The 14000-nt window shown below is 42.0% G+C and overlaps 1 protein-coding gene across 7 annotated transcripts in view; it reads left to right on the top strand.

Annotated features, from left to right (window-relative positions):
* Positions 1–7921, top strand: part of ALG9 (ALG9 alpha-1,2-mannosyltransferase) — a 97390-nt gene extending 89469 nt beyond the window's left edge. For all 7 annotated transcript variants that reach the window (XM_019036650.4, XM_055355502.2, XM_019036649.4 and 4 more), the window contains 2 exons: positions 3600–3718; positions 4026–7921. In XM_019036650.4, coding sequence (XP_018892195.3) covers positions 3600–3718; positions 4026–4063 — 157 coding nt within the window. In that variant the 3' untranslated portion in view covers positions 4064–7921. The remainder of the gene's footprint in view (positions 1–3599; positions 3719–4025) is intronic.
* The last annotated feature ends 6079 nt before the right edge of the window (positions 7922–14000 follow it).

The following is a 14000-nucleotide window of genomic DNA, read 5'->3' as shown; positions in this document are numbered from 1 at the left end:
CACCGCGCCCGGCTGCTAGTTAGTGTTTTTGATGATAATATATCCCCAGTGCAGACCAAGATAGTTTTTTTTATTATTATTCTTTTTTTTTCTCTTTTATTCACACCTAGTGATCAGGAAATTTTTTTTTCCAACTCCTGAGTGGAATCAGAATAAATCATTTTCTGAAATTACCAGAAAATTTTTTTGAACATGATCTATCAGCCTACCAGGAAAATAGTCATCACCACTTACTATCTCAGTCCAATTGACCCTCTTTGTTTTCTATATTTTTAAGTTTTTTTGTTTTTTTTTTTTTTTTCTGAGACAGAGTCTCCCTCTGTCACCTAGGCTGGAGTGCAGTGGCACAGTCTCGGCTCACTGCAACTTCTACCTCCCAGGTTCAAGCAATTCTCCTACCTCAGCCTCCCGAGTAGCTGGGATTACAGGCGCGCTGTTATTTTTGTACTTTTAGTAGAGACGGGGTTTCACCATCTTGGCCAGGCTGGTCTTGAACTCCTGACCTCGGTGGCCTCGGCCTCCCAAAGTGCTGGGATTACAGGCATGAGCCACCGCGTCCAACCTATTTTTAAGTTATTTTATAGGCTGGGTATGGTGGCTCATGCCTGTAATCCTGACACTTTGGGAGGCTGAGGCAGGTGGATTGCTCGAGCCCAGGAGTTCAAGGCCAGCCTGGACAACATAATGAAACCCCATCTCTACAAAAGATAAAAAATTAGCCAGGCACACCTGTAGCCCAGCTACTCAGGAAGCTGAGGTGGGAGGATTGCTTGAGCTCAGGAGGTCAAGGCTGCAGTGAACTATGATCATGCCACTGCACTCTAGCTTGGGCAACAGAGCAAGACCCTGTCTCAAAATAAATAAATAAAAATAAGTATAATTTATCTTTGTTCTTTGGAAGACTCTAAAAAGAATAAAATTACAAACTACCAATCCTCCCAAATAGTAAGGAATTGCTACAAAAAGAAAGTAAAAACCTGGGACAGGCGAGGTCGCTCACGCCTGTAATCCCAATAGTTTGGGAAACCGAGGCAGGAGGATTGCTTGAGCCCAGGAGTTCAAGGCCAGCCTGGGCAAAATAGTGAGACCCTGTCTCTTGGGAAAAAAAAAAAAAAGAAAGTTGAAAACTAAAATTGGGTCCACTGGACCCTGAGGTTATACAAAGGACTGAGTTGACCAGAAATATACAATGACTATATTAATGAAGCTTTTATTGTAGAGTCAACTAGAATGGAAATTACACTTGTTAGTTTTATACTTTCTTTACTAAAGCTTGTAGGAGTTTGCTCTATTTTGCATCTTTCTGTTCTACCCTTTACCCTTCACCTTATTTGTGCAGTGTAGATGAAAAGAGTAACTTTTTTTTTTTTTGGACAATGTCTCACTCTGTCACCCAGGCTGGAGTGCAGTGGCATGATCACAGCTCACTGCAGCCTCAACCTCCTGGGCTTGTGGGCTCATGCCATACTACCAGCTCAGACTTCAGAATAGCTGGGACTGCGGGTGCGTGCCACCCTGCCAGGCTAATTTTTAAACATTTTTTGTAAACACAGGTCTCACTTTGTGGCCCAGGCTGGGCTCAAACTCCTGGGCTCAAGCAATCCTCCCACCTCAGCCTCTCAAAATATTGGGATTACAGGCCTGAGCCACTGTGCCTGGCCATTAACTTCTCCTTGACTGGGGTAGATGCTTCCTCTTCCTGTTCATTTTATTTATAGGAGCCCTGCTTTGTCTCATGTCTCTTCTCCAAACCTCCTTTCTCTATCAAAGCCCTTGATAGAGTTCACTGTTGAAGTGAAGTGAATCTTACAGAGCACAGGGCACTGCTAGCGTCCTAGTTGGGAAGAATCTCTAAGAGGTGTGCATGCCAAGCACAGTGTCATTGTGTGCAGGCATTGTAGGAGTCTGCCAAACCCAAGGGTAGGCTGCCAGTACAAATGCCACGTTGACATGACATTTACAAGTTTAGAATTTGGAAAAGGACTGCCAGTGGAACACCTTCAGCTACCTCATTCAGGATGGCAGTAACTAGGCCAACTTTTGATTTTCAGACTCAGAAATCAGAGTCAGGAAGTAATACTCCATACAGAATTTAAAACTATCACTACAACTTTTTCTAGGAAATGATAAATCCTGTTAGTCTATTCCTGGGATGCATGATAAACCATAATGGTTAAGAGTACAGACTCTGGAATCAAACCTGGATTTGAATGAGGCCTCTGTCACTTACTGTGTAACCCTGAGCAAGTTGAAGCCTTAGTTTCCCTTTTATAAAATAGGGATAATAATGCCACTTCCTCACAGGATTATCAAACGGATTAAATCATATATTTATTTTTATTTTTTATTTTTTTAATTTATTTTTTGGCCAGGTGCGGTGGCTCACGCCTGTAATCCCAGCAGTTTGGGAGGCCGAGGCAGACGGATCACGAGGTCAGGAGATCAAGACCATCCTGGCTAACACGGTGAAACCCCGTCTCTACTAAAAAATACAAAAAAATTAGCCGGGCGTGGCGGTGGATGCCTGTAATCCCAGCTACTCAGGAGGCTGAGGCAGGAGAATGGCGTGAACCCGGGAGGCAGAGCTTGCAGTGAGCCGAGATCGCACCACGGCACTCCAGCCTGGGTAACAGAGCAAGACTCCGTCTCAAAAAAAGAAATAAAATAATAAAAAAATTTATTTTTATTGAGATAGGGTCTCGCTCTGTCACCCATGCTGGAGTGCAGAGGCATGATCTTGGTTCACTGCAACCTCCGCCTCCCAGGTTCAAGCAATTCTCCTGTCTCAGCCTCCCAAGTAGCTGGGATTACAGGCATGCACCACCATGCCTGGCTAATTTTTTTGTATTTTTAATAGAGACAGAGTTTCGCCATGTTGGTCTGGCTGGTCTCGAACTCCTGACCTCAAATGATCTGCCTGCCTCGGCCTCCGAAAGTGCTGGAATTACAGGCGTGAGCCAGTGCACCCGGCTGATAATATATCTAAAAGTATAAGCACTTTTCACATTCTTCAGAAATTCATGAGAAATTTAGGTTTTCAGTTCTTATATTTCAGTAATAAGTAGATATATTATAATTTACCAGGGACATGTTGTCACAACATGAACTTGTGTGTAGACTCTTTCCTTGACTTAGACAATACTGGAACACTATGCACAGGTACCCAAGACGTAGTTTTCTTGCCCTCTCCAGGAAAACTTAGAGCTGGAGTCCAGGTCATTTGAGTACTTGGCATCTCTACAGTTTCTTAGATGCAGAAACCATTTTGGTGTTAAGAATTCATTTCAGCAATAGCAGTCCTTTGATTGACCTGGAATTTTTCTATGGCACATTCTAATGCAAAATGAAGACCTAGAGCTATTCTGAAGGATATACTGTGGCTTATTAGGGACAATAATAAATTTTCGTTTAGGTGACAAGGTACTCGGCCTTGATTAAGTCTTTTATCGTGATCTAGTACCGAAGTAATAGGCTTTTCTGTGCCACTTGAATAAAATATAATCCTTACTACAGATTAGTTTATTTATTTTAATCACATTCAGTACCATTAGTAAATTCTCCCAAGTGATAAAATTCTTTTTTTTAACCTTGTTTTTCAGATCTTCAAAGCTGCTGCGGGCATTCTATGTCCCCTTCCTGTCAGATCAGTATACAGTGTATGTAAACTACACCATCCTCAAACCCCGGAAAGCAAAGCAAATCAGGAAGAAAAGTGGAGGTTAGCAACACACCTGTGGCCCCAAAGGACAACCATCTTGTTAACTATTGATTCCAGTGACCTGACTCCCTGCAAGTCATCACCTGTAACATTTGTAATAAAGGTCTTCTGACATGAATACTGGAATCTGGGTGCTCTGGGCTAGTCAAAGTCTGTTTCAAAGTCTAATCAAAGTCACATTTGCTCCCTGTGTGTGTCTCTGTTCTGCATGTAAACTTTTTGCAGCTAGGCAGAGAAAGGCCCTAAAGCACAGATAGATATATTGCTCCACATCTCATTGTTTTTCCTCTGTTCAATTATTTACTAGACCGGAGAAGAGCAGAACCAACTTACAGGAAGAATTGAAAATCCTGGTACTGGATGGCTGTGATAAGCTGTTCTCCACACTCTGGCCTGGCATCTGAGAACTAGCAAGCCTCTCTTAGGCCATATGGGCTTCTCCACCAAAGCTGTTTGGCAGCTCCTAGCAGACCTTCTTGTTGAAATCCTCGTGCTGAAAATGAACACAGCCTAGTTGCCAACCCACATGTCCTTTTCACCTCCAGCAAGACTAAGCTTCTTTAAAGCACTTCACAGGACTAGGACCCTGTCCTGGAGCTATCTCAGGAAAAAGGCGACCATTTGAGGAACTGTGACCTAATTTTATTATAATGATGCCTCTAATTTTCATTTCCTTTACAACCAACTGTAACTATAAGGTTGTATTGCTTTTTTGTTCAGTTTTAGCATGCTATTTTTTGAATTCTAGACTCCTCCATGTGAAGATATCAACAGACAAAACTACAACTGTATAGGACATATTTGGAGAAAATTCTATCAATTGATAGATTTGGATGACATCACATTTTTAAGTAATGTAATCTGAGGCCACTGCTGAGGAAATTAAGAATTTTCCTTTGTTTTTAACCACCCCCAGTGAAAAGGATCAGTGTATATTTATAGCACCTATTTTTTAGTTCTGTCTGTTGTGAGGCACATCCTGCATGGGGCACTTCTAGTCAAATAGGCAATGATAAGGACCTAATTAAAATGTGATGTGTATACTATTACTTTAAAAGCCTTTACAGTCAGTACTTCAGTTTACAAGGCACTTTCACAGCATCTCATTTGATCCTCACAGTCACAACATGTGGTAGACAAGGCAGGTGATTTTTATCCCCATTTTACAGATAAGGAAACAGGCTGCGGGTGGGGAGTGAGGGGAGGTAAAGATAGTTGCCTAAGGTCACACAGCCAGTAAGTAATAGAGCTGGGACTGGAACCTAGGTTTCCTTACTCTCATCTATTGCTCCTCCATATTCCTCACTCAACCATGAAAACATTACTTGAAAGGACTGATGAGGTTAACCAGAGACCTAACTGATATTGTAACTTTCTATTTTAAGGAAGAATTGTGTCTGTATTTCTTTGAGTTCTTTGGAGCCTCCAGTCTGCCTGTGTGTTAGACCAGCACAGCAGTGCTGTGTGATGCAGCCTGACCTGTGGCAGGAAAGTAGTGCTTCTGTTTAGAAGTCATGTTCTTTTGCAGCCACACAGGATCCAAATATCAGTACTATTCCTGTAGTCAATCTGGGGTCACATTATAGGTGCCTTATTTCCCTAAGGGTAACTGATCTGAATATCTGCAAATAGGATGAATCTATTTTTCAGAAGTTCCATCTTTCATTTTTCTTTTTTTTTTTTTTGAGACAGAGTCTCATTCTGTCACCCAGGCTGGAGTGCAGTGGCACGATCTCGGCTCACTGCAACCTCTGCCTCCCAGGTTGAAGCAATTCTCATGCCTCAGCCTCCCGAGTAGCTGGGATTACAGGCATGCGCCATCATGCCCAGCTAATTTATGTATTTTTAGTAGAGTTGGAGTTTCACCATGTTGCCAGGCTGGTGTTGGACTCCTGAGCTCAGGTCATCCACGCGCCTCAGCCTCCCAAAGTGCTGGTATTACAGGCGTGAGCCACCGCACCCAGCCCCATCTTTCATTTTCAAAGAGAAGGGCATTCTAATAGGAACTGGTGCCAAGAGAGAAGAAAAGAAGTGATAACAGAAGAAATGGCTAGTTACAATATTAAAAAGCTCCTCTTTGAGATCTCCTCTGCAGGAATATCAGAGACGGAGTTGAAGCGCTGGAGAGGTAATAGGTCTAGACAGTACAGAACAATAAATGGGGAGTGTGTGAAGATAGACTGGGCTCCCCCTTGCTTGAAAGATCTCTGGCATTTAATTCTCAATTCTTGATTACTATTTTCCAGTGTAAAACTAGCACATGTGATCTGACTACAGGACGGAGAATTGTAAGTGAAACATTTGCCTTACTTGCAGTAATAATGTGCTGTTCTTCACAGTAGCTAAGGCCCTCTATGTTTCGCAGAGGTAAATAAGAATCCAGGAATGGAGGTCCATCTGTGATGAATGGCTTTTTTCTAATCACAGTAGTATAATGCTGTTTTATCTGTTTTATCATCTTGTTTTTTTTTTTTAAATACCTTAATTATAATATAGCGCAAAGAAAGGCCAGGACTGATGCAGGGATTCCTTGGAAATATCAGTTCCTATCACTTTTAAAACCTGATTTTGGATCTCTCTGTTCTATGTATGTCTTTAGTGAGAGCACAATACATGGCAGAACACTGTGCCAAATGTTATAGGTAAGGAATATAGAAATGAATGTTTTTTGTTGTGAAGGTGTTTTCATGTGATATTTTATAAACACATTTTTAAAAATCTCCATCACTTTTTAGTATAGGAAGGATAGCTTTGCTTGGGAAAAACAGTTTCAACACACCTGCTCAGAGTAGCACTTCTCCCTCAAAAAAGCAGTGTTCAGCCAGCACTGACTGTTCTGCTTGCCAAAAGGAGGAAGCATGCAAGATACTTATTTCTCCATAGATTGTGGAGTATAGAGGGATGTGGGACTACAGATTATTATTATTTTTCCCCGAGATGGAGTCTTGCTCTGTCGCCCAGGTTGGAGCACAATGGCACGACCTCAGCTCACTGCAACCTCTGTCTCCCAGGTTCAAGCAATTCTCCTGCCTCAGCCTCCTGAGTAGCTGGGATTACAGGGACACACCACCACCGTGCTCAGCTAATTTTTGTATTTTTAGTAGAGGTGGGGTTTTACCATGTTGGCCAGGCTGGTCTTAAACTCCTGACCTTGTAATCATCCCGCCTCGGCCTCCTAAAGTGCTAGGATTACAGGCATGAGCCACCGCACCCGGCCCAGATAATTTTTAATAGCCTTTGATCGTGGGGTGAGTGAGGGAGTAGGTATACTTGGCAAATGCATGGTTCTCTGATTTCTAGCTCTAAAGCAGCCTTATCTGAATCCCCAAATCTTGTGATGCTGAGTACCATTACTGAACCAGTCTGCACAGTAGGCATCTATTACCAAAATTTACCTCCTACCTCGTAGGTGTCATCTGATAAGAAAGAAGACAGGTTATTTTAATTTTTTGAGATAATCACAGAAAATTGCAGCCCATACTCTTTATTACCAAATTTCAAGTTTGGAAATAGACCCTTTGTTTTAAATCATGATGGGTCTTTATCCCAACCATTTATCTGGGTCATTTTTCCAACTTTGGAGTTCTAGGAAAGAACCTTGAAAACCCGATATGATTCTGCAGCATGAGGTCTACGGTGACCATTTGGGCAAAGCTCCAATGGCAATCATTTATTGTGTTTTGCATTTCCTGGGATTTATTGAAATAAGAATTCACTGTGATTATGTAGTCTTCTGGCTAGTATCAGGCAGCTCTGCTTTTAATTTGGTTAATTTTATTTTCTCTGAAGAGGGAGAAGAGGTACAATTTAATCTTGGCCTCCACAAGCATATTAAAGCTCACGTGTTAATCAGTGCATTCTTATGCTCCTACATTAAATGCCTTGGGTAAATGGATAAATGGACATGTGCCCAGCTTTAATTTTTTTTGCAACAGAAAGATCAGACTTCCGTATGGCATCGTTGGATTTCAGAGGCTTTCTGGTGTATCTGTAAATCTGAATGTTGCCTTTACTTCTGCCAGTCTGTATAACCAGGTGATTCATGCTGCAAATGAAATCAGGAAGCAGTAAAGTGTTAAAGCAAGAGTATTGTCCAATTCACTTGTCTTCCTGATCCTTGTACTTTATTTCACGTGTCGGTGTTTACATTACATACTTATATTTCCTGTGAAAGAAAAAGTTAAATAAATTGTAGCAGTTTGATTTTCTTTTTCTTAATGTGACATTTTCTCTTGCTTTTAAATCTTTCTTGGAAATTGGAAACTGAAGGAGCTCAAGTCCTTTCTCCCTGACTCCAGCCCTATTCCTCAGTGTGGAGACCTGCCTTCTACAGGCCAAATATCCCAGAATGTTTATTCTGAAAACTTTAGAAGAAGACTTTGGGAAACCCAGTGAGGATTAGTTTTATTTTGACTATGTTAAAACCACGCACAGTAGGAATTAATATATGGGCCAGGCGTAGTGGCTCATGCCTGTAATCACAGCACTGTGGGATGCTGAGACGGGTGGATCATTTGAGGTCAGGAGTTCGAGACCAGCCTGACCAACATGGTGAAACCACGTCTCTACTAAAAATACAAAATAGCTGGGCGTAGTGGCGCATGCCTGTAATCCCAGCTACTTGGGAGGCTGAGGCAGGAGAATCACTTGAACCTGGGAGGTGGAGGTTGCAGTGAGCCAAGATTGCACCATTCCACTCCAGCCTGGGCAACAAGAGCGAGACTCCATCTCAAAAAAATAATAATAATAAATGAATAAAAATTAAAAGGAATTACTCAATACATGAACATTGTACCTAAAAGAGATGAAGTCCTGGATCCATCTTAAGTTTTTGGAATGAGAATCACTGGACTGTGAGAGTCTAATTTTCTTAGAAATCTTAATCCAGTTATATCTAACACTTAGGTAATTTCCCCCTTTGTTGGGGTTGTCAGAAGGAATAATTTTTTTTAAATTTTTATATTTTAGAAATGGCATGTGTTACATTGTTCAGGCTGGCCTTAAACAACAAACAGTCCTCCTGCCTCAACCTCTTAAGTAGCTAGGACTACAGGCATGCACCACTGCACCCAGCTGGAATAAATTTTTTTTTTTAAATGAATTCCTAATGTCCTTGTTATGCCATGGACTTTATACCCTATAACTTCTAGCAGCCATCTGGTGTTGTGCCGTTGGTTAGTCTTCTTCCCATAGGACCCCAGATGCCCTTAACTTCGTTTGATTTATTTCTCCCAAATTGTTTGAAGAAAGGATGCTTTTATTAGTATAATTCCAGGAAGGAGAAGTCCACAACTTTAATTTATTTTCCCTTGTCTAGAATGTCATCTTTCTCCCTGTTTATTTGTTACTCTTACTTTTAGGGCTGAGTCTCCTTTTTCTAAGAAGGCTTTCTAGACTTCAGACTCTTTGATTACATTCTTTTCTGAGCCTTCTTGATTACCCAGTGTCCTTAATAATGGCTTAGAACCTTAACATATAAACCATGCAACCCTGTCTCGCAAGGCCATTGTTGGCATATGAGGGGCAAAGACCACATCACACTGCTGTGTATTCCCGGTGCTCAATGTGGTTCCCTGAACATTTTGGTACTGTACATGTTTATTGACAATGAAGAAAGAAAAGCAAAAAGAGACCTGGAACTAACGTACAAACTGTTGCTCTCAACTTGGCATGGATTAGACCATAGAAAATATGGCAAGTTGGCCGGACACGGTGGCTCATGCTTGTAATTCCAACACTTTGGGAGGCTGAGGCGGGCAGATCACTTGAGGTCAAGAGTTCGAGACCAGCCTGGCCTACACGGTGAAACCCCCATCTCTACAAAAATACAAAAATTAGCCGGGCATGATGGTGGGTGCCTGTAATCCCAGCTACTTGGGAGGCTGAGACATGAGAATCGCTTGAACCCAGGAGGTGGAGGTTGCAGTGAGCCAAGATCACGCCACTGCACTCTAACCTGGGTGACGGAGCAAGACTCTGTCTCAAAAAAAAAAAAAAACAAAAAAACGGCAAATTATAAATCCTGCCTGTAGTACTCAAAAAGGGCAATTTGGAAGATAGGAATGTGTATATTTCGCCAATTCTCCTGAAATACAAGTGCTTCTTTACAAAAGCATTTTAGAAGGGTAGCTTCTAAAAAGAGAGAGAGGGTACCTTTATTGAATATTCCTATTGTGACTTGCTTTTAGAGGGTCGGACCTAGCCCAGGAGACCTTCTGAACAAGTTTGGGTCAGAAAGGTGTGAGGAGGTGCTCGGGCCCTACCAGCTACATGTCCTGCTAGGAAAAGGAAGTCTGGCTGCAAGATGACCGTAGCCATACATCAGATTGAATAATATTAAGTAGCAAGGGATATTTTAAAACTGAAAGCTGTTTTGGCTCTCTTCAGCTGTGGATTCAGCATAGACCTGACATTTAAACAAATGATAACCAACACATGTGAGAAATATAATGTAGGAAATTTAGATTAGGGATGTGAGATTATGGAATTGTAGTGACAAGGAAAGACTGGGAATTTCCAGTTGTAGGTTGGTAGAATAAATAGTCTGTTAAAATTAACAATTGGGTTTAAATAACATTTTACCTGAGTATGAGCTTTTTTTTTTCCTTTTTTTCAGTGAATTCTCATAAAATACTTTAGGTGGTAGGGCTTTTTGTTTGTTTTTGGTTTTGCCTCTGGTTTCTGGGCTTGTTCTGTCATTACATGCCTAGAGATGAAAGTATGTAAGTTGGCTGGATGAGGGGGCTCACACCTGTAATCCCAACACTTTGGGAGGCTGAGGTGGGAGGATCGTTTGAGGCCAGGAGTTTGAAATCAGCCTGGGCAATAAAGCTTGACCCCACCCCGCCTCTATATGTAAAAATATACATATATAATTAAAAGAAAGAAAAGTATATAAATGAGGCAACTTCTTGGTGGTCCCAACAGCCAAAAGATTGGGTGATTTATGACAAACTTCCTCTGACAAGGGTTTTTTGCAGACCTTCAGCCATGGATTTCAGGCATACTCGCCTTACAAGAGCTCTCTTGACCTTCACTCTCGCACAAACTGTATTTGACAAGTGGTGCCCTTGGCCTTTGACTGATCATCTTAACTCGGGAATTGCAAGTTGCCAAATGAGAAGGGCGTGCGTTTTTGGTTGATTGATTAGCTGCTTCAACAGCCTGGTACCCACTGCTGAAGAAGCTGTGACCTGTAAAGCAGCAGTGCTCCAATGGAGCTACACGAGACAGAACCTGGGGATCATTAAAAAATTTGCCACTATTGGCCGGCGGCGGTGGCTCACACCTGTAATCCCAACACTTTGGGAGGCTGTGGCGGGCGGATCACCTGAGGTCGGGAGTTAGAGACTAGCCTGACCAACATAGAGAAACCCTGTCTCTACTAAAAATACAAAATTAGTCGGGCGTGGTGGCGCATGCCTGTAATCCCAGCTACTCAGTAGGCTGAGGCAGGAGAATCGCTTGAATCTGGGAGGCGGAGGTTGCGGCGAACCAAGGTAGCGTCCTTGCACTCCAGCCTGGGCAACAAGAGCGAAACTCTGTCTCAAAAAAAGAAAAAGAAAAGAAAAGAAAAGAAAAGAAAATTGCCACTATCTGGTTGACCACCCAGGAATTCTGAGTGTGTGGTCGAGGGTGGGCCCAGGCACCCATTTTGTTTTTTTTTTTTAACTCTCCAGGTGATCTAGCTAATAGGTAGCTAGAGTTGAACACCACTGCTCTGGATAAAGACTGAGAGACTAACAATCACACCAAAAAATCAAAGGTAATTAAACAGGCAACATATTTGGTGTCCTTTTCTAATTGTGACTCCTGGTTACCCAGGCCTTCATCTAGGCCTCTTCCCCACCACAGACCTATTTCTCTGTCTACTCCAGCCCATCAAACCTTACCTGCCCTCTCTCCCATTCCCTCTGGGCCCTACTTTCTGGGAAACAATTAACTAATATGATACTGAAATACGCTAATGGATGTTAATAATTAACTGTAGTTCTCTTCCCATTGATCCTCTCATCTCAGTACACTGACAACTCATCTGGAAAAAAAGAATGAATGACTATAATTTTGGCAATTGCAGACCTATTCAGTGTCATTTGATTGAATGATTGATCAGGTGGTAGAAGAGGCTTGAGCAGGCCGACTTGCCCTTCAGGAATACTGCCTGGCCTTCAGATTCAACCTTACTGCTTGACACTACTTGGCCTGCTCAGGTAAGGACCTATGGCTGCCTTGAGCAGAACAATGGGGGTAAAAAAAAAAAGAAGGTGTGAGTATTAAGCCCTTCTACTCAATGCACTGGGGGAGCCTGCTTTGTTTGGCTTTAAAATATAAGTAGCTCTGTTTATTTGACAGAAGCACAGTAAAGACCCTATTTTACCTTTGTTAGTCTGCTTCTGGTCTTTGCAGAGAGCGCTTCTCTTGAGCTGCTGCCACTGCCCTCAGACACGAGAGCAAAGGTTAATCTCATTTGGGGAGAAATGACGTGAAATGTGTTCACTCAACCAACAACAAGACACCATGTACCATTCAGGAGTTGGTCTCACCTCTTTCTTGTCTCCCTGTTACTGTGTCTCTAAGCCTCCCTGGTATTTCCTATAATGTGCTCCCATTTTTTCCTTGCCAGTGAAATATTTGTGGAGGTATGTAGAAAAGAAGGCTGTTTTTTCAGTGCTACATGTATGAAAGAATGTTATGGATTCTTTAAAACTCACCCCTTTCCTTGCATCTTTTTTTTTATATTTGTGTTCTCATAGTCTGTGATTACTGGGAATATTCTAGAAAACAGCACCAAAGTGTAAATTTATTGCCAAGTTTTCTTGTTTTGTTTTTGTTTTACTCCCAAGTATCGCTGTCTCTGACAGCTTAAGGCAACCTTGTCTGCCATGCTGTTATAAGTCTTCCCTAATGTCCAGCAGAGGGCATCCTATTCTCACTAAAATCTCAGCCCTCCTTTCCCTCCAGCAATTTAGTTCATGTCAGTTTTTGATGTAATTCCAGTGTAAGTTGAAATAGCTTCATTGCATTTCTTTAGAATCTGTATTTCTGCATTGCACTCTTGTATTGCTATAATTGCAAAAATTTCCTGGAGAAAATTATGTCCGTAACTAACCAAGGGGTGAATTGTCCATCACAGCAGTGACTCCCTATTGGTCAAGGATTCTTAAGTCAATTCTCAGCTGATTTCAGTTCTGTTTGGCATGACTATGATGGTGTTCATAGGTAACATAAAATGTGTTTAGTTGGGAGGAGGAAGCAGCTACTCTTAGGGGCAATTACCAGCCATCTGCCCATTTTCAGGGTTCCAAATATGAGCAAATCACATCACATACAAAGTCCTAACTTTACCTCTGGTAATTTATTGATAGTGCCAAAAGCAACTCAAAAGATTTTTCAAAGTCCAAGGTTCTGTCCTTCAGATGCTAATTCGTTATCCATGGCACAGTAACTCAAAGGAAAGTAGAAGCATTTAGCAGGGCCTGAGCCCTGTAAAGGGAAAAGCCTTAGAATACCTTTACTCCCCATGCCTAGGCCATGGGTTGAAAAGCACACATTTATAGAAGGAAGTAGAATTTGCATTTTAAAAGTGTAGGGTAACCACCTAGACCAGATTTGGGCCTTGAGGAACGAACAAGGTCAGCTCTGCCAGATATAGAAGGAGATTCTATTCTTCATGAGTGTTAACTCCTGATACCCTCCTTTGAGCTCAATCTTAGAAATATGTGGGACTGTACTGGTTCTAGGTTTAGGAGGGTATTTTGTTTGTTGGTTTGGTTTTTGTTTTGTTTTGTTTTTGTTTTTTGAGATAGAGTCTCGCTCTGTTGCCCAGGCTGGAGTGCGGTAGCATGATCTGGTCTCACTGCAAGCTCCACCTCCTGGGTTCAAGCGATTCTCCTGCCTCAGCCTCCTGAGTAGCTGGGATTACAGGCGCGCCACCACGCCTGGCTAACTTTTGTATTTTTAGTGGAGATGGTGTTTCACCATGTTGGCCAGGCTGGTCTCAAACTCCTGACCTCTGGTCATCTGCCCGCCTCAGCCTCCCAAAGTGCTGGGATTATAGGCGTGAACCACTATGTCCAGCCTTGGTTTTTGTTTTTTTAATACACCCTCTAGATTGTCAGATTTGCTCTGTGGAGGAATCATGAATAATAGCTAACACATATTAAACATTTACTATATGTCAAGATTTTTATTTTTATTTTTTTGTTATTTATTTATTTATTTTGCAGTGAGCTATGAGTGTGCCACTGCATTCCACCCAGGCTAGAGTGCAGTGGCACACTCA

The sequence above is a fragment of the Gorilla gorilla genome, chromosome 9 (genome assembly GCF_029281585.2).
Source record: "Gorilla gorilla gorilla isolate KB3781 chromosome 9, NHGRI_mGorGor1-v2.1_pri, whole genome shotgun sequence".
Lineage (NCBI taxonomy): Eukaryota > Metazoa > Chordata > Mammalia > Primates > Hominidae > Gorilla > Gorilla gorilla.
Note: the sequence above shows the minus strand (reverse complement) of the source record. Positions and strands in the feature narration are given on the sequence as shown.